This window comes from Gopherus flavomarginatus, chromosome 11 (assembly GCF_025201925.1).
Source record: "Gopherus flavomarginatus isolate rGopFla2 chromosome 11, rGopFla2.mat.asm, whole genome shotgun sequence".
Lineage (NCBI taxonomy): Eukaryota > Metazoa > Chordata > Testudines > Testudinidae > Gopherus > Gopherus flavomarginatus.
In genome coordinates, this window is record NC_066627.1 from 47,004,222 (window position 1) to 47,029,585 (window position 25,364).

At 42.1% G+C, this 25,364-nt stretch overlaps 1 protein-coding gene across 2 annotated transcripts in view; it reads right to left on the minus strand.

Moving 5' to 3' along the window:
• Positions 1 to 1,313: 1,313 nt before the first annotated feature.
• CHRNA4 (cholinergic receptor nicotinic alpha 4 subunit) overlaps positions 1,314 to 25,364 on the minus strand; it is a 35,665-nt gene continuing 11,614 nt past the window's right edge. Inside the window, exons 5-6 of one of the 2 annotated variants that reach the window (XM_050918676.1) lie at positions 14,761 to 16,141; positions 1,314 to 3,690 (exon numbers count right to left, since the gene is read on the minus strand). In XM_050918676.1, coding sequence (XP_050774633.1) covers positions 3,565 to 3,690; positions 14,761 to 16,141 — 1,507 coding nt within the window. In that variant the 3' untranslated portion in view covers positions 1,314 to 3,564. The remainder of the gene's footprint in view (positions 3,691 to 14,760; positions 16,142 to 25,364) is intronic. The other variant, XM_050918677.1, reaches the window with a different exon arrangement.

Below are 25,364 nucleotides of genomic sequence, written 5' to 3' on the forward strand. Positions count from 1 at the left end.
GCATGACGTGCCTTTTACTGAAGCTGTAGCCTGTGAATTGTGCAAAACTGGGTGTGCAAAACATGATGGAGGAGCAACCGTGAGGGAAAACACATTCCAAATGAGAGCTCTTTGGTCTCATTGAATTACTATTTTGTAATTGTATTAGTTAAGCATGGTGCAAAGCTGAAATCTGTAGCTGTAGATGATTGGGAAATCCTTGTCTAAGTTTCAATATATTCCACTTGCAGGTGAAATTCATCCCTTTTGAGATTGACAGCATGAGTCTTGTGCACTACTTAAGTCCCACTCAAACCCTATTGCCGTGTTTCTCAAACTGGGGTCGCCGCTCATGTAGGGAAAGCCCCTGGCGGGCCGGGCCAGTGTGTTTACCTGCCCTATCTGCAAGTCTGGTTGATCGCGGCTCCCACTGGCCGTGGTTCACTGCTCCAGGCCAATGGGAGCTGCTGGAAGTGGCATGGCCCGAGGGACATACTGGCCTCTGCTCCCAGCTGCTCCCATTGGCCTGCAGCAGCGAACCATGGCCAGTGGAAGCTGCGATCAGCTGGACCTGCGGATGGAGCAGGTAAACAAACCGGCCCAGCCCGCCAAGGGCTTTCCCTACACAAGCGGCGATCCCAGTTTGAGAAACACTGCCTGATTGAGTCTGCGGGATTTGGGTCTGTGGACTTAGTGTTTCCAAGCCCACGCTTGAGTGTCCACACTGCATTGTAAACCTGGGTTTACAATTGCTGGACGTGGGTCTCCCAGCCATGCTAATGTGTCCACGCTGCACTGCACAGACCTTCTGACTCAAGTCTGTGGCTTGACCTGCGTCCACACTGCAAAATGCCAGGACTTGGAGCCAAGTCACAGCAGCACTCTGGCGCTGAACCACACCCCTTGCAGCATCCTAGAACCTGGGTCCTGAGTTCTTGCTGGCCCAACTCAGACTGATTTATGTGCGATGGAAGTGGAGCTTGGGCTCAGACCTGAGGCACAGCCTGAGCTTAGTATGCAGTGTAAACATACCTGAAACTAAGTATAGGACATGCATTGTGGCTCTGCACATCAGTGAATTTCACCCTTTTGGTAGAATTAACTAGGGAATTGCAGACGCAAGGTCTAATACTCAGTCAGTTAATTTGTACCGCACGATCCTGGATAATTTTTCAACTCACAGATCTGAGAGCACACTGAATGACTTGCATCTGAGTTCTGAGTGTGAGTTGCTGGTGGAAAAAACATGAAAGGCTCTGTCTGCATTCAGCCTCTGTATCTTTCTTTGAATACAATTTTCTCTGAGGTACAAACTGCAAAAAAATAAAGTCCATCCTTTTATTGAATTGAAAGTATTTAAGGGCTTAGGTTTTAACACTGTCAATGGGACCTTATGAGGCTTATCCATGGGGTGCCTTTTTTCCCACCACCTTACATAGTTTGAGAAACCCAAGGGAAAGGAGAGCGAGACCTTCTGGGACAAAATGTGCTCCTCATCCCATTACTCAATCCCTCATTGAGTAATGGTCTCAAGTTGCAGTGGGGGAGGTTTAGGCTGGATATTAGGAAAAACTTTTTCACTAGGAGGGTGGTGAAGCACTGGAATGGGTTACCTAGGGAGGTGGTGGAATCTATTTCCTTAGAGGTTTTTAAGGTCAGCCTGACTTATAACATCCCCATCTCGCCACTGATGAAGTGGGGCTCCCAACAGTGGTGATTTGATCCTGTGGACAAATGGGGACTTGTGTTAGACCACAACATTCATTTCAATTGTGACATAAGCCCCAGGTCTTCAGGGGTAAAAAAGTAACCACTGTGGCAACTCAGCCACCTCATTAACTGGCTTCGCTGTCAAATTACTGAGCCATCCAGCCTTCGCTGATCCTCCTGTGCATTCAAAATGTAGAAACCATCAAGTCAAACTAAGGCCATTGACTCTGTTTTGCACCAATGAAAATCAACATGACTCCTCAATAATGTTGCCTTTGAAGATTGACCATAGCACTGACCAGTCTCTGTGCCTGACACTTCTGTAAATTGATCCAGCTTCAGAAGATGCTGTTGCTGAACTTGACATTCCAAAATGGTGGGTTTTGAGCCTTATCGTATGTTGATGTTTGTGCCAGATGCAATAAAAACCATGTTCCCTCCCTACGTCTATTGTGGCTATTCAAATAAATGCTGTATTTAAGTTCTGATAACCCACTAGGACTTGAAACTGCTGATAGTGCCAGCATGCACTAAAAGGTATATTTTTTAAACTACCTTCAACTTGAAACTTTGCAGGCATCCTGGTGACACCCTGAACCATCCAAGACACAGTCTTGTCAGATTTTCTCAAGTCTTGGTGGTTGTTAAAGTGAAGTGCATGTAGAAAGAGAACCTTGATACAAAGAGGAAACAGTCACCCTCCTGTATAACACAGGCCTTCAATAACATTGACTCTATCTAGATGGACATTTACTTCTGTACATAGGTCAGACTTGTCAGAGGTAACTAATGTTCATGGGTAACCAACGTCTCAATTGGTGCATCCAGAATGGCATTTAGGAATTTAGTCCATAATGCCTTCTTTAGCTGGCTCAATGCCAGTCCAAGCCTCCATATGTGGGATCTAGGTATCCTGTTCAAGTGTCTGCATTTAACAACTGGCCACTACGTATGACTGCCTCCCCTTCCCTCATATAATACTAAAAGCATTACTGCACAAGTGCCAAGCATTTCACGCTTTGCTGACAGACACAGAGACAGAGTCCAGCTTATAGGCTTTGTGCAGCAGCCGAAGTCTGTGAGCAAGCAGATGTCCAGGAAGAAAAGCAAACCAAGCCAAAGGCTAATGTGGATGGATCGAAACACACTTTGAGCCAAATCATGAGGTCCTTGCTTAGGTTTTATGCAGTCCTTGCTCAAGCCAAAATCTTACTCCTGCAGTTTTGCATGAGTAAAGACGTCAGCGCTTGGCCCATACACTTTGATAAGGGTGCCGCTGCTGCTGCTGGGACTTTGATCAGGGTAAACTGTCTCCAGAGGCTCAGAAGGGCCGGGCTGATGCAGAACCTTTGTGATCTGGCCATCTGTGACTACAGCTGCTCTGCCTGACGCACAGACAGTCTCTTGCCCAGAAAGCCAAATTTGAAACTTTATTTATTAAACGGCTCTTACAGGGACACACAGTGCTGGACTGTTCCATCCTGATGGCGTGACCCTACTACGTAGGACACACTGAAACCCCTCAAGACTAATGGGCCTAATTTGCCAGGGACAAGTCTGTAAATAATGCTTTGGTTAGTACTGGTTTAGGGACCAAGCCTGCATTCTTACATTGTAGCATATATGTCAACAAATGCCACCATGCTATGTATAAATTTTAATAACAATTTCCCCCTTAAAATAGATATAGAAGATGAGGATGGCTTGGCGAATAATGTAAACTTGGAAGGTGTCCCCAGCGCCCTCTGAACAATTCATGCGCAGATACATAGTAAATTATTCAATGAGACTGTCTCCAGCTCTCTCCTCTTGTCTCCTTCCAGATGGACTAAAATCCATAGAATGGGATGCACTTTGTTCTTTCCACAGCTATTCTTAGATCATTCCTGCCAGCCAAGGAGGAAGGAAGAGACCAACGGTGCCCAGTAAGCAGACTATGATGAACATCCAAAGGAAGATTCTGTCAATCACCATTGCAACGTACTTCCAGTCTTCCTTCACCTGGGAAAACAGAGAGGCAAGAGATGTTACTACGGCTCTTATGGTGAAAGGACAATGTCTCTTTTTTACCTAGACAGAGAGTGCCTGTTTTCCATTCAAGCAGCTCGTACAATGGCAGGAATTCATTCTATTAAATATGACCAAGGGATGGATTTTCAGACAGTTCTGATATGCCTAGTTTGCACATGCAGTTACAATTGTGCACACACTGCATATGCAAATAGTTCATTAGGCTTATTTGCACATGCAATAACCCATTTTCCATGGGCCAAAACTGTAGGCTCAAATTAGGCAGAGGTTTAAACTGGGGGGAAATGTTCATATCTCCCCCCTGCTTAAACATCTTCACTGAGCCGTTAACACATCCTAATCCATCCCAGGAAGCCTTTGCTGAGTCATAAGTGAAAAAAGCCAGCAGGTAAGAGAAATGATCATGCCTGTTCCCTTTTGGCCCACTCTCAAGTTGCTGTGGAAGGATTTACCCATCTTCTCCTCTGCCATACAGAAATCTATTTGGCCTCCCCAGAGAGAAGGAGTTAATGTTCCTAGATGAACATTGCTTGGAATAAAGACCCACATGCACATCACAACCTTGTCTACTATACTGCAGCCATGATTTCCCCCCCAAAAAAGAGGTCTGAACAGACTGTAAAGTCTTGATTTATATGGATGTGCCCATTAACATTTCCTATAATATTCTGCTTGCTATTTGATATTCTCACCATATTGCAGGACTCAGGGCTGAAATATGGCAGTTTGGCTTGTTGTTTGCTGTCAATTGTAGTGCTGGTGACAGGCTCAACCCTACAACCCTAACCAATGAATAAGACATTAACACTGCACTGCTTCTCATCCATCAATCTCAATGCACTTTTCAAAAGTAGGTAAGTGTAGTTATGCCCCTTTTCATGGATACAGAAACTGAGGCCTATTGAGGTTAAGTGATCTGCTGAAGGGAATGCAGCAAGTCATTGGCAGAGGTAGGAATAAAACCCAAGTGTCTGAAGTCCCAGCACTCACCCATCTCCACTGTCCTAAATCTTTGAAGAGTTAAAATGATACTGCAGCATTATTTAAAAAGGGGAACAGAGTTAAGGCGGAGCTGAGTGCTTTGGAAAATTCCTCCTTTGGATTACCAGTGCTTTATCGAGCTGGTCAGGGCCTCATGTCAGGAAAGAGGTGTAATGGATACCTTCATGATCTGGTGAAGGGGACGTGAGATCTTGCTTTGATTAACTTCAGTATTTACTACTTCATGGAACTAAACTATGGTGAAAAGAGCAGTGGTTTTAACCCCAGGTTAATCAGTAACAACCCTATGTACATGACACTGTTTTAAAATAAATGTTTTTACAAGTTGCTGTGAGCAATTATTAGCACAACTGAAACAAAAAGTGATTGGTAGGAGACCTTAAACGAGGTTGCTCAATGTTAAGGGATTCCTAAATTTGCTGGAAATGCTCTTAAGCACATTGACGGTAAAGGAAGCTATTCAAGTGCCAAGGAATCCACCATTTCAGCTGAGCAAGGATCATGGTTTCACTGTCTTAGTGACATCATAAATATCATTCTAGTTACCATGTAACACAATGTTATGATCTGACATACAGCCAAACAAAACAGCTCCCATGAATGCAATGGAGTCACTATGTTAAAACATTTCTATCACCTTTTCTTTCTACATTAGTCATGGTTTCACAAGAGAGTTTTAGTTTGTCATAAGCTACGAAGTTTGCAGATAAATCATGACATGTCATAGACTGAATGAAAGTTTAAGTTTGGTGTGGAATACATTGTGATGTTTGTAGAGCTGGTAGAATTATTCATTTTAAATAAGTTACCTGCATTTAGCTCCTGTTTTGGCTCACAAATCCTTTGCAAACTAATCATGAATCTTCAGGTGTGTTTATAATTAATAAATGTTCACTGAATGGTGCATGCAAAAAAATTTCAGCCTATGGCACACTCGTAAACTGTTCACATCTTTGATTATTTGCTATTCCTATTACTTGCTTTTGTTGCTGTGGCAAATTGCCGGCACTATTTTGACAGGTCTCGCGCTTCTCTTCTTTGGGGAGGGGTCAGGGCACCATTTCTTGCCCCTGCAGTGAAATGTTAACTGCCCCAGTAGTGTCCTAGAGGAGGGGAGTGGAGAGGGAGGGACCTGGGCCCACCCTCTACTCCAGGTCCCAGCCCAGGGGCCCTGAGGATAGTGGTACTTCTTTGAACTGATACTTCCTTCCCCTGGGCTACTTCCCTCTCCTGCCCTTCAGCTTGTGGGGGGCTTCCTGCTCTCCCTCTGTACAAGCCAGGTGCCCCTTTACCTAGGGTCTTGGACTTCTTAGGTCACCACAGCACTTCTCCAAACTGTCCTCTGCTTCCCTTCAAACTGTTCTCTGCTCCAGCACCAATTCCTCTCTGCTCCAACTCCTTCAAACTGTTATCTGCTCCAACTTTCACACTGTCTGATTGAAGCAGGGGTTTTTATCATGTGACTGGCCTCAAGTGCTCTAATTGGCTTCAGGTGCTCTAATTAAACTATAGCAAACTTTCTTCCTCTTACAGGGAATAAGGCTCCCTTCTAACCCTCTCCTGCTGCCCTCTGGCCATGCTGTATCACATTGCCCAAATCATCCAGTATTACTTCTGCAATCTGAATGGACAACCAGCTTTTTACATAGGAGAATGATAAGAAGCGAATAAGAAATAACACACGTTTCTTACATCGTTCTTTGTACTAAGATTCATGAAACATCAGGGATTCATAAATGTTCTCACAAATGGACACTGGAATATTTCCAAACAGTGGTTAATTTCATCTCATTGTTAACATCAGATAGAACTCATCACATTTATTCACATGTTCATAAATCACTTTGTGTCCTCTTTGCCCAGTTCCAATATTTTGTGACATCAGATGGTACAACTCTGCAATGAGATCATGGCATGTAATTCTCCAACTTGAGTTATTTGAGAGGAGCTCTTTTGTTTCCTTGTGATGGATCATCTCCCTCAAACAACTTTGAGTGGCCCTCTAAAATTAGCCAAAATACAGGTCAAAATCTGAGTGCTAGAGGTGCACAGTTGAGTGCATGTTACTGATGATCCAGCCACTAGAACAAAACACACAAAAATAACTTGGATCACTACTGCCTACAATTTCATAGATCTCAGATCCCTTAAAAGGAATAAACAACTCTGCATGGAATCTAACATATATTTTGGTGACTATATATATTCATTCCCCAGGAGTCCGATTAAAGTGATATCAAGCAGTCTGCGAATAAATTCCATTGGGCAGTTAAAATCCTTGCTCATACTCACTACTGAAATCAGTTCAAAGGGAAGAAAACAAAATATTTACATTTCATGAGGCGGACTGCTCTGAACCCAATCCAGACATTATACAGGCCAGTTTTAACCCCAACCCAGCCTAATAAGCCTGACTCAGTTGCTAGGAGAGGAAATTTGGGTGGGCTCCAATTTTCGGGTGGATGGGTAATGACAGACTGTGTTAGTTCAGCTTCTCCCATGACACCACACTGTCTTCCTTGCCCTGGTGCCCCCAGCCACAGGGCTTCACCGGCTGAGCTGTGCATGGGCATGAGAGGCTCAGAAAATGGCAGGGCAGAGCTGCCGGAGCGTAGCTTTCTGAAGGACAGGCGCATAGCTCCATCCTGGATTTCAGGTGCCTGAGTGATGCTCCGGGCCAACATAGCAGTACTAAACCCCTCTCAGATTTGGGTGGGCCTGGAGGCTAGGTGGATGGGTCATGGCCCAACCAGGCCCACCTGTTGCTATGCTCCTAACCTGACTAGAGGCAGATTACAGAATGTAATCTCATGAAGCACTGATTACTGAGAGGAGATGGGGCCTCTAAAGCTATATAACTCTCCTACTGTGCATGTGCCCAGTCCATCCACCACACAAGTACCTCGTACAGTATGCTGACAAATGAACATGACTGGCTGGTATGCTTGACCCACTGCTGTGGGAGGTCTGTTTAAGATGACATGCTGGTGATATGTGAGAGAGAAGGATGCAGAAGTAAAATGGTGAAGCACCACAACTGAATTTGGCACAGATTGTTGATCAGATGGTTTCAACTAATTATATCCTTCCTACTCGTCAATGGGTGAGTGGGTGTCAACATAGCAGTAGCTACTCCCCCGCCCCACCCACCCCGAGCCTCGTCCCTGCCATTAAACAGGCCCATTTGAGGCTCAGTCCTGCCAGGTATTGAGCGCACTGGCTCTGATTCAGCAAAACCTCTTAAGTATAGGAGCTGTCAGAGCCACTTCGATGGCAGTAGACATATGATTTAAGCTAAATGTTCTTAAACGCTTTGTTGGACTGGGGCCAAACTGCTCAGCACCTTGCATAGTTGAGCTATTAATGGTGGTATGATGGCTGTTTAATGCTCAGAATCACTTTCAAATACAAAATTGAGCGAATAAGTCTTGATCCTGCAACTACTGGAAGCCAGGGCAAAATTCCCACTGAGTTTGGGATCAGGATGATAATGTAGACTATGAATTTCATTTCCCACCCCCCATCGTTCATCAGTTGTCCACAAGCAACTCATGAGATTCTCTGATTTATTCATTATTTGATGACAGCCAATGTTGGACTCTGAATTGGATTGTGATGCTCATAGTTTGATATTCAACATTTGTCCTATGTGGGAGAGCTAGAGAAGTTCTGGGGGATTGTTTCTGTTTCATAATTTGATTTTAGATTTTAAAATCACAATTTTAGGTTGGATATTAGGAAAAACTTTTTCACTAGGAGGGTGGTAAAGCACTGGAATGTGTTACCTAGGGAGGTGGTGGAATCTCCTTCCTTAGAGGCTTTTAAGGTCAGGCTTGACAAAGCCCTGGCTGGGATGATATAGTTGGGGCTTGGTCCTGCTTTGAGCAGGGGGTTGGAGTAGATGACTTCCTGAGGTCCCTTCCAACCCTGATATTCTATGATTCCATGATTCTATGTCTTACGTATGTAACCAACAAAGCACAGATTTTGACCTTCACCATCCAATGCACAATTGGAAATCACTTTAGCAAACATTCCAGCATCCAAGGTAAAAATGAGCTTGATGTAGTTGTGCTAGTAAAGCGTTAGGTGCGTGATTTGTTCCAGGAAAGGAAACATGAGGGGGTTGTAAGCAGCCTAATTGAAATTTGCTTCTAAATTTGATTGTATCTTCACTGAATACTCAGCTCTTCTGGAAAATGGATTTGCATCAAATATGGTCAATTGGCATTCAGCACCACAGAGAGCACAGAAGAGATAAATGAGAAAGGATGAGAGGAGACCAAAAAAGAATAAGAAGAAAGGGAAATTAGATGTTTTTAACTGTGCTATAGTCTTTCCCTCTGACTGAAATTCCCCTTCAGCCTGCCCTCTATACAGCAATTCCCATGCAGTGCAATCTATAGAGACATCACCAGCAACTTGCATACAGATATCAATACCTGGCACAGAACCACTGCTCTGGATTTTACCTAGATTTAACAGGCTCTCCCAAGGTTGAGGGAAAGGATTAGGGGATATAAAGTAGCTAGATCTCCCCATTAAAGACTCCCTCCAGGTAAGAGGGAGTTCACAGGTGAACCTATCTAGCCAGTTACTATGCCAGCTCCATTCAGCCCCTGGCATATGGGATTGGTGTGAGGAAGAGGGATGGCTGGAATGTTGATGTGCTCAAGGGATCTCTCTCTGGCAGATGGGCCATTGACTGTGGCATAAGTTAGAGCAGTCCCAAGAGTGTCTGCTATACGCTGTTAGAAATAAAGCTGGAGGAAATTCTGCAACCCTCTCCCACAACAAATAATCATTCCAATTTTATTTTTAAATCACTTCATATCACACCTCCCCTGAATTTGCTTTCTACCATTAACCTTGAAATGAGTTTCCTGGCAATGTTGTCAAAATAGTGACTTTTAAGCAAATATTGCAGAACATATGCAAGAGGCAAATATTCAGTTCAGAAGTGTGGGTATCTGTGCAGGAACTCTGATTCTAAGAGTCAGGATCACCCAGTTAGGATTCAGGATCACAAACAATACCATGGGACATACAAGTAACTCAGAACAGCTCAAATTTAGTGTATTGAATCCTTACAATGAAGAGTTGTGAGAAACCTGTAGGGCAAGAACTAATGGAGACTTTAATGGGCAAGTGATTCTACATTATAAATACATTTTGAGAAAAAGAAGGGTTTCTGCAGACAATGTAGCCCTGATTCAGCTGGGTACCTGATTATAAGCCTCTGAGTGTGTGGGAATACTTGTGTGTAGAGTTAGTCAAGATGAGTTTAATTACCTTGGTGGATCATGGCCTTTATGAACAGAAGAAGCTGCAAAATGTGTTGAATACACTTTTGGTTACAAATTATTCACTCATTTCCAAATGAAAATTCACCTCCCTAGCCTTTATGTTCTTTAAAGCAATCGTAAGCATTTATTTGAGTTGGGGGTGGGAAGGTTCTGAATATTTAAATGGACTGGACCATTAACTATTCCATGTTGCACAAACCAACCTATCATTTCCAAAAAATAGATATAGTATTAGAATCTTCAGCCAATGGAAAGATCTGGTGGTTTGAATATGAAAGCTCTTTGTCTAACCGTTTTTATTTCACTATAATGCAGAGGATGGTTTTCCTGTCACAATATAATGCTACCTTCCAAGACATGTCAAACGTTTGTTCCTAAAACAAATATCCTAAATAGTAGGCAAAGAGCAAGTAATGCAGGCTACCAGCAGCGCATCATTTTGGGATACTAATTACTGGTAAAACCTTCATTTGTTCAGAGGAAATAGTGTATTTCTCAAGCAGAAATGGATATCCCTGTGATAACATGAGTGTCTGTGTTTCCAGACCATGCTGTTAATGCATAGGTGGTAATGAAAAGGCAACCTGGTTATTCTAGCTCAGGTTTGACATACAGCTTCTCTTGCTCATCACAGTCTGCAAGAAATCTGATGGCATTTCTATTATATACCGCAGGTATTCAATTTTCAGTCATTTCCCTAAGTGTGACTCTGTGCCTGGATTTGCATGCAGACACGTTTTTTAACAGACTGCTGCTTCCTGGTTTCCCATTTTTCTTTTGATTGGAACATTTAATTAAATGAACTATTTACTTTTAATTTAGAAATATGTCTCTTGTGGCAATGATACTAAACAAATAACAGTTGGGAGTTTAAAGAGAAACTTTCTCCATTGCAATGATGTGCAGGTCTCTAAAAATACTCAAGCATAGGTGCAGTGTCTCTGAAGTAGATAGGCTTAGGGCAGCTGGTGCAATGTTCTGGAAAGCTAATTTCATGATAAATTTCAATGTTTTTGATTTTTTCATCCCAAGTCAGGATGAAAGTAAACGTTGAAATATTGGATGGTCCTATAGAATCCTCATGTTTCCATCAGCTCTACTCCCAAGAATGAATCTTCAGTTCACATTTGTAATATCTCTTTCTGCTATTTCCTTTCTGGATTCAGAACAAGAGCAAACCACAAAATCTATTGGGGAAGTGTAGAAAGTCAGTGGTGATAGCTCAGCTGCTCAGCCCTACAAAAAACCCAGGGGTACAGGTCTTCTCCACTAGTCCCTTCTCTTCTATTTTCTGAGGGAATTGCAAGAGTCGCTAAGGTGCTAAACTCTGGTGAAACACACTTATTTATGTAGCAAGGAATAGAGAAAAAAAATAAAGCAACTTAACATAGTAGATTTGGCATCTATTCCCAGGGAAAGCTAAGGAATCAGTGGTCCTTAGGGTCATAGTTTTCCAATTTGTTTGAGTTCTCATGCTGGATATTTTTTAACCACTAACCCATTAGACTGGTGTGGTGGAATATGCATTTACAGAAGACAAAACTGTTCTTTTCTCTAGTACATTGACAGTCATGATGAGGGCAGCTCTCCCCTGAAGATATCAGACCATTTCACAAGGGGAAAGTGTCACATGGCATCAGAGGAGAAGGCACGCACTAGTGGTTTTCATCACACACTGTCTATAATGCAAATGAAAAGGATGGATTACAAGGAATCTAATATAATCACTTATTCAATACTATATTTATACTGACAAGCTTATAAAGAGATTTACATGAAATGGAAGGTATCATTGTTTTGGTAAAAAGTGGGGAATTATGTCTCTTTTATTAAATCATGGGAAATATATGGGCCAAATTCTATTGATGTCAATGGAAATACTTCTGATTCACATTGGAATACATAAAAGCAGGATTTGACTCATGTATTTTTAACTCACTGTGGCACAGCTGTGGCCCAGAAGAGAAGAGGGATGGTCCAGTGATTAGGGCACTAGCCAAGGACTTGGGAGCCCTGGGTTGGTGTCCCTGCTTCACCAGGGACTTCCTAGGTGACCTTTGGCAAGTCACTTAGGGCTACACGATGTCTTAGTCTGCACTAGTTGGGGTATGAATTCCAGTGTGAACCACAGTGTCACGCATTAACTGGCCCGTGTGGACCCTGCTGGTACACACTAAAAGTTCCAAGTGCATGGTAGTGTGGTCCTGTTTCAATACGCACTAGGGAACTTTTATTGTGTTCCAGCAGAGCCCACGTGGGCCACTTAGTGTGCAACACAGTGGTGCACATTAGAATTTACACCCCAGCTGAGGTGGACTATTGCACCATATAGGCAGCTCTGAGTCTTTCTGGCTCAGATCCTCAGGACTATTTAGGTTCCTCTCTCCCATTTAACTCAATGGGGTTTAGGCACCTAAATATCTCTGAGGACCTTAAAGACTGTGAGGCGCTCAGATACTATGGTAATGTGGGCAAGGGGTATGAGGACATGTAAATACCAGAGGTAGCAATATTTATTTATTATTAGGATTCTGGTTCTTTGTCATTTATGTAACTCTCTGCTCAGCACTGTACAGGAGACAAATATAAAGCCAATCATTACCCCACGGAGCTTACAATCCAAAAGAGTTAATGGAGATCAATGTACAAAAGCACCACATGTTGCATTGAATATAAACCTTTAGACATTGACATCAAAAGTGTAGCCTTAAATGTATGTTTGCTACAGCTGATCAACTCCAGTAGCTTTTTCTATCAATGGATGAATTTTCTGGTTCTAGTTATAACAAGTGATTTTTTCAGGTGATCTTACCCATCACATTCCATTGCCATCAACCTGGTGAAAGAACTACAATAGACGGTAGTTAATGTAGTATTCGTGCACACGAGAGGTTGCTATAGATAATGGCTTGACAGAAACATGCAGGCTCTGGGTAAGCTTCCCACCTCAGACCTGTCCTGGCCTAACCATGCTATTCCAGGTCTGATCTTACATGCGGCGGTAGTTGGTTGTCTTCTCTGCAGAATTGTTCCCAATTCTATTATGTGAATAAGGAAATTATGGGCCAAATCACATTTCTCTTGTGGCTTTAGCTAGTATTTGAACCCACATCTCCATCAGTGAAAGAGTAGGGTTTGATTCCCCACTCCCTTGCCTCTTCGCCATAGCCATGTACGGAGAGTAGATGTAAAATGCTACCAATGCTGGTCTTTACAATTGCTTTGCACTAAGTTTACATGGAAGTAAATAATTACCCCAGGTTCAGGACAGTGGAGAAGCAGAGAAGCTCCTAACCTCACAGTATTACCAGGCTGTCATATCAATGAACTACCGTGGTGCTTCACTTTTCCAGATTATCCAAAGTCAACACTTACTAGAAGACAGAGGGTGATAACTCCCTGTCTAGCAGAGGCTTAGCTGCAAAGTATAATGTGGTCAAGTTCCCAATCAATGAGCAGCAGAGACTGCCTTTGAGTTCTCCTTTTTGCTTTTTATCTGATGCTTGCAGTGGTACAAGCTTTCCCTTCCCAGATCCTAGGATCATGGGTTACTATGTTCTGCAACAGCTGGGACCTGTTCCTTTGAGGTGCTGAGCACCTTCAGCTTCCACTGAAGTCGACGGGATTTACACGGCCATAGCGGGTCAGAACAATGGTCCATGTAACCCAGTTGTCTGCCTTCTGACAGTGGCCAGTGCCAGATGTTTCAAAGGGCATGAACAGAACAGGTCAATTTCAAGTGACCCATCCCCTGTGGTCCAGTCTCAGTTTCTGGCAGTCCAGCGGTTAGGGACATAAGAGCATGGGGTTGTGTCCCTGACCATCTTGGCTAATAGTCATTGATGGACCTATTTTCCATGAACTTATCTAATTCTCTCCTCAATCCAGTTATACTTTTGACCCTTACAACATCCTCTGGCAATGAATTCCATTAGTGACTGTGTTTTGTATGAAGAAGTACTATTTTATGTATGTTCTTAACCTACCACCTTTTTATTTCATCAGGTGACCTCCTAGATCTTGTGTTATGTGAAGGGGTAAATAACACTTCCCTATTCACTTTCTCCATACTAGCCACTATCAAACCTCCAATTACGGTGCTCATCCTCTCATGGGAGGTATTTAACAACTTTCAGGACCATAGGTCAGGTGTGTAGAGCTCAGCTGAGTTCCATCCAGTATGATTTGCTTTCACCAAGTGTTCTGGTTCTTTGCTGTATCATTATAAAATGGTGTCCAGATCTCTTATTTACAGGCAAGTGAAGCTATAACTCTGAGCTGCAGTACGCTAAGCTTAGAAACAATGGTTATTTTAACAAGACCCAGTGCCAGAGGAATAGCACAGTGCATTCCTAAACAAAGCCAATCTGTTGAAAGCTACGTGGTGGCTGCCAAGGTTAAAAGAGGAATGACAGATCTGGTTCTCAACAATAAGCTACAATCGTCTCCTGTATGGGTCGATCATGAAATAGGCAGCAGCAACAGGGAAGCACTACTGACCTAAGCCTCAACCCTGCAAGATACGGCGGGCCCTCAATGCTCATTGGCTGGATCTCAAGGGTATAACTAAAGCTGGTTGAGATGTTTCAAAATCTGAAAAAGTTTTCCATAAAAATGTGGACATTACAAAGGGGTGGAAGGGTTTGTTTGACCTGCTTTTCAGCCAGTTCTAGTTACATGAGTTGTTTTGTCTGACAATCACAATGGGTGGCAGGCAGCCAATTGTACTTACTGAGAAATCCGCATCCTCGGCTCTCAAGTGGTCTGCAATGTAATGGACCCCCTCCACTGCCAGCTTCAAGGCAGGGGACATCAGCAAAATGTGTTGCTCTTTGGTGCTGAGAGTTTTGGTTCCTTTTTCCGAAGAGCTGGTTGCCACATTCTTTTTACACTTGCATTTACACTGGGGGGGTTTGCTTTGGGGCTGCTTTTCATTCAGATGATACCGCTGAGATGCTGGAGAGCCACTGGTCTGGCCGTTGGTCTGGGACGACTCCTCTTGCAGATAGCAGTACTGGATGCTCCTGGATCTGCAGCGGATGCTCCCATCCTCTACTTTATTTGGGCTGCACATCTGCTGGATGCTTAAAGATCTGCTCTTGGAGATGGACGTGGACTGGGTGTCACTCAGGGGATGGCAGGGGGGCTGCAGGGAGGAGCAGCTAGCCTGTGCTGGCTCTTGGTGTAGCACAGAGTACTGGAGAGAAGGTGACTTGCCGACAGTCTGGGGTTTGACTTGCTCCTCAAGATGGGCACAGAAAGAAGAGGCGGGTGACAGTTCTTTGCTCTGAGTGCTGTCTGAAGAGGATATAGTAAACTTCGGCTCCACTTCAGTCTCGGACCAAAGCTGTGGAGAGGAGGCTATTTTGTGCATGGACTCAATCAGCTTCTTGCAAGAGTTCTTCACCACCGAGGGCCGTTGCATGAAGAGGAGGCGTGGGACAACATTGAGAAAGATTCGCTTTACCCAGTCGGGCATGGTGTGGGTGCGGGGGGATCGGTGGTGCACGTTGAGCACAAAGACAGTGATGATGATGGACAAGGTGACAAATATCATGGTGAAAAGCAGATACTCTCCAATCAAGGGGATGACCAAGGAGGTGGAAGGGATGATCTCCGTAATGAGCAGCAGGAACACGGTCAGTGACAGCAGCACTGAGATACAAAGGGTGATCTTCTCACCACACTCTGAAGGCAGGTAGAAGACTAAGACAGTCAGGAAGGAGATAAGGAGGCAGGGGATGATCAGATTAATTGTGTAGAACAAGGGCAGCCTCCTGATAATAAAGAAGTAGGTGATATCAGGGTAGATCTCTGTACAGCACTCGTATTTCTTGATATTGTAATTGCCCACAGCATCGATGATGACCCATTCTCCACTCTCCCAGTAGTCCAATTGGTCCACATGGCTGTGCATGCTCACTAAGTCTATCTTGGCTTTGTCATAGGTCCAGGAGCCAAACTTCATGGTGCAGTTTTGCTGGTCAAAGGGGAAGAAGGTGACATCGATGCTACAGGAGCTTTTGTAGATAGCAGGGGGCATCCACTTGATTCTTCCATCATAAAAAAGGTGGGCTTTGGTCAGGTGGGTGATTGCAAAGTCCCCATCTGCACTAAGGGGAAAATCAGATAAAAAGGAAATTAGAATCCATTGCTTTAAAATTAGTTCACAGGCCTTGCAAAATATGGCTCACGCTTTCAAAATTTCTGGGATGCTGTTAACTCCCTAACTCTTGCCAAATGTGCAAGGGGATATTTAGTGAATTCCAAGACACTTTTTCTTTTTTGCATTGGCACATATGAGAGCTATAATGGTGCATGAAAATTGGGTATGTGTAGTAAAGCAAGTGGGTTATGAAACCTATTTTCATATGCAAATATCTGATTTGCAGGTGCCAGCTTAGGCAGGCAAACGTCAGGTCTCACCTAGTACAAATCAAGCACTTAAAATCAGAACTGATCAGGGTTTATGCTTTACAGCTCATCCAAAAAAGAAGCCTTCCAGCCGCCAAGTGCCCGCTAGCACAACTGTGACATTGGTTCAGACCAGACACAGAGAACTGTACCCACTTTTTAGTCAGTAACAACACCTCCTGCTGTACCTAGATTTTCCTTGATGCTCTTCCATCTACCTCCTGACCAGGCTTGAGCTTGTAGGTTGCTTGTAAATCCTATAGTGCTGGTAGCATCATGCCATCAGGTGGCATGGCTGCACACTATGCAGAATGGGATTAATTGTGACAATTGCTATATGGAAACCTAGGGAGAATATCCTATTAGTAATAGAAACCAAACTCTTGATTCCCCAGTCACTGAGTTCTACACATAGGCTAGAGCTTCCTTATTCAGCTAACACTGACACCAGTAGGCTTCAACTTCAGACAGCTGCAATAAAGAACCATTGTTCAATATGCTATTGTTATGTGGCAATAGTTGGATTTTTGCAGGACTCCAATTTCCTTATACAGCAAGCTTAAAAGCAACCAGGGAGTGTCTCCAGGCGATAATAGGAAATCCATAATTATTATGGAATGAAGTTACCATATTAAGTTGCTCTAAAATATAAATGCTTGTCACATCAAGGTAACTGGGGCAATGTCCCCATTTAGACTTTGCATAATTTGCAATATTGTTGTATTTCTGGTTTAGTGTGTTTTGGTCAGTCTTGAATTTTCTTTGGATCACAGTTGACCCTACAAAATAACTACTGGAAACAGGCCAAAGCTGAGCAATTCAGAACAGGCTCCAGATCCAAAAGTCCACCATGTCTGTGGTTGTTTGGACCTGAGAAGTTGGTCTGGGACCATCTCTACTAACAACACAACAAAGTTTGTGATGAACTAATCCAGTGGTTCCCAAAGTTGTTCCGTCGCTTGTGCAGGAAAAGCCCCTGGCAGGCCAGGCCGGTTTGTGTACCTGCTGCGTCTGCAGGTTTGGCCGATTGCAGATCCCAATGGCAATGGTTTTTTAAAAAGTTATCTTTTCACCAACATTTTCTTTCCTCCTGTGGCAGAAAGTAGTGTGCTGCAGACGGGAACTGCAGCATGGGCTGTCGCTGCTCATCTCAATGCTGTGGCTCCTGCTGAGTTTATTTCGAGAGCTCTGTTTCCCTGGCGGGGATGGGCTTACAAAGATGTGGGTCAAATCATTTCTTAAATTGTTCAAGCATTTCAGATTCACCATCTCTGTCTCACTAATATTTCCAGCTGCACCCCCGGCAGTCAGAAATGAGCCCCAAAGAGTCTTCCTTGGGTCACTTCTCTCTCTCTCTCCTAAAGATAAACAAAAGATCTAATCCCCGCACACTAGGCTATTGTACCACTGCTGTCACATCTCATCTGAGCACTGAAGCAATTAAGCAGGACTGAGGGATCCCTATCCTGGATCAGCTCCAGCTAGGGACACGTTGGCTGGAGAAAAACCAGTTTCGCTCTATACCAGATTTAATAATGTAGTTCCAGTTTTTAGCAGAAGATTTCTCCTCTTGTTTTTTTGTTTGTTTTATTAGCTCCATTCCTTGCCACTGGTTTGCATCACATGAAGTTTCTTCCTTGGTAGCCAGCCACAAGAAGACATACCAGTGTCCAAGCCTGATCGCTGTCAGAGTGTCACTGTTTCCCTCATTGATTTCACTGCCACCTTTTTTTACTACTATCTAATCCAGAATGGTAAATAGCAAGATCACATTTTCAAGCAGTTGGGCTTCTGAATTTCCACCTGCTATTTTTAGGGGGCATTAAAAAAAAACGGCCAATCTTGTTTAAAAGTGATTTAAAATGCTATTTACAATGTTTTCCCCCAAATAGGATTAGTAAAAAATGTTCAATCAAAATTGGCTTTTGATGGAAAAATGGGGGCAGGGGGAAGAGACGGTTGACTAAACAAAGTTTTTTGCAACAGTTGTCTGAGTTCCACAAAATATTTTGACTTTCATCGAAAATTAGGGCTGTCGATTAATCGCAATTAATGCAAGCAATTAACCCCAAAAATTTAATCACCATTTAAAAAATAATCTCGTTTAATCACAGTTTTAATCGCACTGTTAAAAAATAGAATACCAATAGAAATTTATTAAATATTGTGGATGTTTTTCTACATTTTCATATATATTCTATTCTGTTGTAACTGAAATCAAACTGTATTTTTCAATTTACTTCATACAAGTACTGTAGTGCAATCTCTTTGTCGTGAAAGTGCAATTTACAAATCTAGATTTTTTTTGTTATATAACTGCACTCAAAAACAAAACAATGTAAAACTTCATAGCCTACATGTCCACTCAGTCCTACTTCTTGTTCAGCCAATTGCTAAGAGAAACAAGGTTGTTTACATTTATGGGACATAATGCTGCCCGCTTCTTACTTACAATGTCACCAGAAAGTGAGAACAGGCATTTGCACGGCACTTTTGTAGCTGGCATAACAAGGTACTTATGTGCCAGATATGCTAAACATTCATATGCCCCTTCATGCTTTGGCCACCATTCTAGAGGACATGCTTCCATGCTGACAATGCTTGTTAAAAAAAATAATGTGTTAATTAAATTTGTGACTGAACTCCTTGGGGAGGAATTGTATGTCCCCTGCTCTGTTTTACCTGCATTCTGCCATGTATTTCATGTTATAGCAGTCTCTGGTGATGACCAGCACATGTTGTTCATTTTAAGAACACTTTCACTGCAGATTTGACAAAACTCAAAGAAGGTACCAATGGGAGATTTTTAAAGATAACTATAGCACGTGACCCAAGATTTAAGAATCTGAATTGAGCTGTGGAGCATGCTTTTAGAAGTCTTAAAAAAAAACCACTCTAATGCGGAAACTACAGAACCCGAACCACCAAAAAAGAAAACCAACCTTCTGCTGGTGGCAGCTGACTCAGATAATGAAAATGAACATGTGTCTGTCCACACAGCTTTGGATTGTTATCAAGCAGAACCCGTCATCAACATGGAATGGTTGTTGAAGCATGAAGGCACAAATGAATATTTAGCTCAACGGTCACGTAAATAATTTGGGATGCCTGCTACAACAGTGCCATGAGAATACTAGTTCTCACTTTCAGGTGACATTGCAAACAAAAAGCGGGCAGCATTATCTCCTGCAAATGTAAACAAATTTGTTTGTCTGAACAACTGCTTGAACTAGAAGCAGGGTCTAAAATTTTACATTTTTATTGTTGAATGCAGTTTTTTTGTACATAATTCTACATTTGTAAGTTCAACTTTCATGATAAAGAGATTGCACTACAGTACTTGTATTAAGTGAATTAAAAATACTATTTCTTTTACTTTTTACAGTGCAAATACTTGTAATTAAAAATAAATATAAAGTGAGCACTGTACACTTTGTATTCTGTGTTGTAACTGAAATCAATATATTTGAAAATGTAGAAAACATCCCAAAATATTTAAATAAATGGTGTTCTAACAGTGCGATTAATTGTGTGGTTAATTTTTTTTCATTGCTTGACAACCCTATTGAAAATATAAATACCTGACCACTAAATTTTTTGGCCATAACCTTAAATGTTCAGTATTTGGCCCAAAACTAAGTTTTTTGGGTTTTGTTTAAAAATTTTCAAGTTTTTGTTTGTTTGTTTGTTTTTGACAAAAAGATTTTTTTCCATGCTATTCTACCTTCAGTTCAATACCTCCCAAAAGATTAATGAAATCAGGCAATGGCACTATTGCATTTTAGTCTATTCTGATTGAAAAATGCAATGTTGATATTTAATGACTTGAATTTTGCTCTTTGCCTGGGCATTTTCCTTCCAGTTTCCTGACTAGAACAAATCTTTCTGCCTGATTTTATCTTCCTGTAAAACCAGACTGAGCAATGAAACATTCACTGTGTGTGACACTTCAATACACACTACTGTTGTTGTTGTCCTTTAAACTTTGATAAGAAACTGGAATCTCATTCAGCATTTAATGAGATCTCTGAGGCATGAGTAAATCATTCATTAATAGAATAGTACGTTTATAATTGGATTCACATCACAGCTGAGTGATTATGCTAATAATGGTCCCTCCCATGTACAGCATCATTCAGTTGACTAGGTACATTATTGCAGTATCAGGTATTATTTAATACCAGAGCCAGGTTACCAGGCTAGATGGCCTGACCTGGAAAGGCAAACCTTATGGTCCATTAGGATCCAACGCCTCGGGCAGCTCACAGCTGAGTTTGTGCAATGAAGAATGTTATGCCTCACTGCATTTTAGGGAGGATTGGGTGGAAATTTAGACACTGAAACATTGGAGAGAAGAACATGCAAATCCTTTCACCCTAATGAAGATTATGGGTTCCAGGGGAAGGAGGGAGGCGTCCTGAATATCTCTGCTGCTTGCACACCGGTCATTCAAGAGGAAGCCCAAGAGCAGCACCACGTTTAAGAGGCAGTAGCGATGGAGCAGTGCAGGTGGCTAGAGCCCTAACACCAAGACGGCTACCTCTACCAGGAGGTTCTCCAGCCTACCTCTCTTGCCTCTGAGGAGGAAGAGCAGCATAGTCCACAGGGGAGGAGAGAGCAGCTTGGGGTCCTCTGGACACCTCACTGCTACCAAAAAAGATATAGCAGGTCCCAAGACTCTAACATGTTTCTCCTAACTGATCCTAGGCTGACCAGATGTCCTGATTTTATAGGGAAAGTCCCGATTTTGGGGTCTTTTTCTTATATAGGCTCCTATTGGCCTACACCCCCTATCCCAATTTTTCATATTTGCTGTCTGGTCATCCTAACTGACCTAAGCCTCCAAACCTTCCAGGATTCACCCATCACTAGGTTTATATGAATTTACAAGCCAGAAGCTGGGGAGGAAGGACAGACAGGGGAAGAGACAAGAGGACATTGCTTTATTTCTCTGTTCCTCTGATCCCTGCCTTAATTTCTTCATAACAGAGTAAAAGCACCAAATTCTCTCACTGGATATTGGGCTGAGCATTATGCTGGTGAATGCAGAAGGGAGGACACTGAACAGAAAAAAATTGGCCAGATACTCTGCCAGGGGAAATCAATTTCAATGGAGCAACGCTAATTTACCCCAGCTGAAGTTCCGGCCCATAGTCGTTATTAAAAATACATCTGAGAATAATAATATTTGCTCATCTATAATCCCCTCCTCGGAGTTATGTAAAGCCATGGGGTTTCATTCAGACACCATCTCTTAGGAGCAGTTTACCAGTCTACATATTATAGACTAATTATTTTTAGACCTTTTTGTTACTGGAGTTCGATTCCATCTTGAGAAGTGACTTTGGAGAAGTAGTTTGCAATGTTGTGGCCACCATGTCGGTCCCGGGATATTAAAGAGACAAGGTGGGCGAGATATCTTTTAGTGGATCAATTTCTGTTGACAAGGGAGACAAGCTTTTGAACTTGGACAGGAATCTTCTTCAGGTCTTGAAGAAGAGCTCTATGGAAGTTCAATAGTCCCCCACCTTGTCTCTGTAAGAGTAGCACTGTTTGGTTCTACAGATATCATCTCTCAATTATTTCTACACTGTTTCTGGTTTTTTTCGACATAGAGAAAGAAAGATCATTTTTAACTGCCTACCTTGCAAACTCAGCCTTGGAGCCAAAAGTCAGGCAGGTTCTGTTCTGGCTCACTCATTATCACCAGCAACAAAAGGGCTGCAAGACCTAAGTCTGCTCGCAGTGGGATTTCATGTGTGCAAGGAGGAGTGGAGTTTGTTCCTGCAGTTGGAATTTAGTTAACAATTCAGCTGAGGAGTCGCTAACTGGAACTGAATCCAGCTCCTTTTCCCTACAGCTGCCTTGGCTGTGTGAGGCTAATTGGGGTCTGATGCTATTGCATTGGCTTCAGTGGATTTCAGCTTAGACTCATAATCAAGTTAGCAGGTCTGACTCTGACTACACATTTGGGGATAAACATGTTCAGTAAGAAGGTGCCATTTGTATATAGTCATTTCTCAGATAACAACCATATTATTGTCTCGTTCAATGAAGACAATTAAGCTGCAATATAGTTTTATAACCGGACAGGTGAAAATCTTCCTGAAACACTGGCTAGTATCAAAACAAGAGTATTTTCAAGATAAATAATGTAGTCAAGATCTCTTAATTGTTCAGGCCAGAAAGGCCTAAATATCTGTCAGTAATAACTCCCCGAAGTCTCACTTTCGTCTATCAAATACTATATCAATATTGGCAGAAGAGAATTGTGGCTTGTTACAGCAGTTGTCCTCTGTAAACATCTTCTCATTGTTCTATACTCCTTCCAGATTTCATTTCTAGATTTAACTTCACTTCAGAGTCTCCTCTAATCTTCTCATTTTATCTTTATCATAAGGTGAGTTGAATTGAAATTCAAGAACTGTGTTGTCCTGCTTACAAATATCAACCGTGCTTCATTAAAAAGCTCTGCTGATGAAGATCCTTTTGCCAGCTTCTCTTTTCCTTGTAGTTCAGATACACATCAGCTCATCAGATTAAATGTTTTCAGAATGCATATAAATGAGGCACAAATTTATTTTAATTTGATATACTATTTTAATTTAAACAGTGCTATAGAAGTCTGAAAATTAGTTCCTTACTTATATAGATAGATCGCGGCTCCCACTGGCCATGGTTCGCTGCTCCGGGCCAATGGGAGCTGCTGGAAATAGCGGCCAGTATGGCCCCTGGCCCGAGCCACTTCCAGCAGCTCCCATTGGCCTGCAACGGTGAGCCGCAGCCAGTGGGTGCTGCAATTGGCTGGACCTGCGGCCGGGGCAGGTAAACAAACCAGTCCAGCCCGCCAGGGGCTTTCCCTACACAAGCAGCGACCTCAGTTTGAGAAACACTGTGTTATCATATCCCCTCTCAGTCTTCTCTTTTCCAGACTAAACAAACACAATTTTTTCAGTCTTGCCTCATAGGTCATGTTTTCTAGATCTTTAATCATTTTTTGTTGCTCTTCTCTGGACTTTCTTCAATTTCCCCACATCTTTCCCGAAATGTGGTGCCCAGAACTGGACACAAAACTCCAGTTGAGGCCTAATCAGCATGGAGTAGAGCTGAAGAATTACATCTTGTGTCTTGCTTACAACACTCCTGCTAATGCATCTCAGAATGATGTTCGCTTTTTTTGCAACTGTGTTAAACTGTTGATTCATCTTCAGCTTGTGATCCACTGTGACCCCCAGATCCCTTTCCGCAGTACTCCATCCTAGGCAGTCATTTCCCATTTTGCATGTGTGCAACTGATTGTTCCTTCCTAAGTGGAATACTTTGCATATGTCCTTATTGAATTTCATCCTATTTACTTCAGACCATTTCTCCAGTTTGTCCAGATCATTTTGAATTTTAATCCTATTCTCCAAAGCACCTGTAACCCTTCCCAGCTTGGTATCACCCACAAACTTTATGTGTATTTTCTATGCCATTATCTAAATCACCGATGATACATATATATGCATGTATTTTCATGTCTAATTTGTGTGAAGATTTAGTCTTTTTTATTCTTTGTTCTACCTGTTATCTCAATTTCAGCAATTTGAGGACCAATAAATAATGAACTGGCTGCAACTTCTACCTGCTTCTTTAACAGACTGGTAGACACAGACTATGTCATTCGGAGATATTCTTTAACTGCCAATGATATGGGGAAATAGGGTGACCAGATTTTATAGGGACAGTCCCGATGTTTGGGTCTTTTTCTTATATGGGCTCCTATTACCCTCCACCCCCTGTCCCGATTTTTCACATTTGCTATCTGGTCACCCTATGGGGAAAAATACCATATTGCCCCAGTAGTCAGAGTGTTTCCAATAATTTTAGGGAAGATAATTTCTGTTCCAAATGTCCTTCAGGTCAGTCAGGAACCCTGTCTTATTGCATGGGCCTCATCAGTTAAAAAAAAACACCAAAAAAACACCAAAGTTTTCAAAAGAAACTATCCATTTTTTGATTTATATTAAGCCATCTACCAGATCATCTTATAACTATGTACTGAAGTCCTTTGTGTCTATATTACAACTGGAAGAATTCATCAAAACATTTCCTGATAATATTCATTGTAATAAATATCTGAACTCATTTCACATGTGATCATGTCCCTTGTGTTAATTTTCTCAGACTATTTTACCAAGTGCTTTTAGCTGACAGGAATTTTTTATAGAAACAACTAACTTTAGGTGAATATTAATATTCAGAGAGTGAATTTTGACCTCCTAAGTGCAAATATTCATACCAGAAACTTCCTTTCCAAGTGTTAAACTCATCTAATTATAGAACAGAAATGCTATCACATGTTCAATTAAAACCATCTGGAAAAGCTTGAATTTCAATTATCAAATATTCTCAATGAACTGCTCAATCTGCAGAACCAAGAGCACAGTCCTCCAATGATTTGACAGATCTACGTAAGGCTAGTGTTCAGAATTCTCCACTCACAGTCATTGATGATAGCATGTTGCATGTCTCACACAGGTCAAATAGCTACACATGGTGGCAAAGCAGTGGAAAATCAGAACCTATGAATTATTCTCTGAAACTGTTTGAGAAATAATTTGAATAGCAAATACATGTAGGGAAATTGCAAAATGTTCATGGACAATAAACATGTCAAATAAATGTATTCACTACAAATGATTTGCTCATCCTTATTGAGCCTTGGGTAAGCTACCTTCACAACCATTAAAACCTCAACTATGGAACATCTCGCCTTCTTGAGAAAGAAAATAAAGGAAAGGAGGTTTTGTTTTTTCACTATGAAATCATGTTCCTCTGTTTTACATATGCTTTGTCAGATTCAGTTGAGACAATTTACAGAGTCTTAGAGCTTATCTTATCAAGCCTGCAAAATCCAACCGCATATTAATTTCCTCCTAG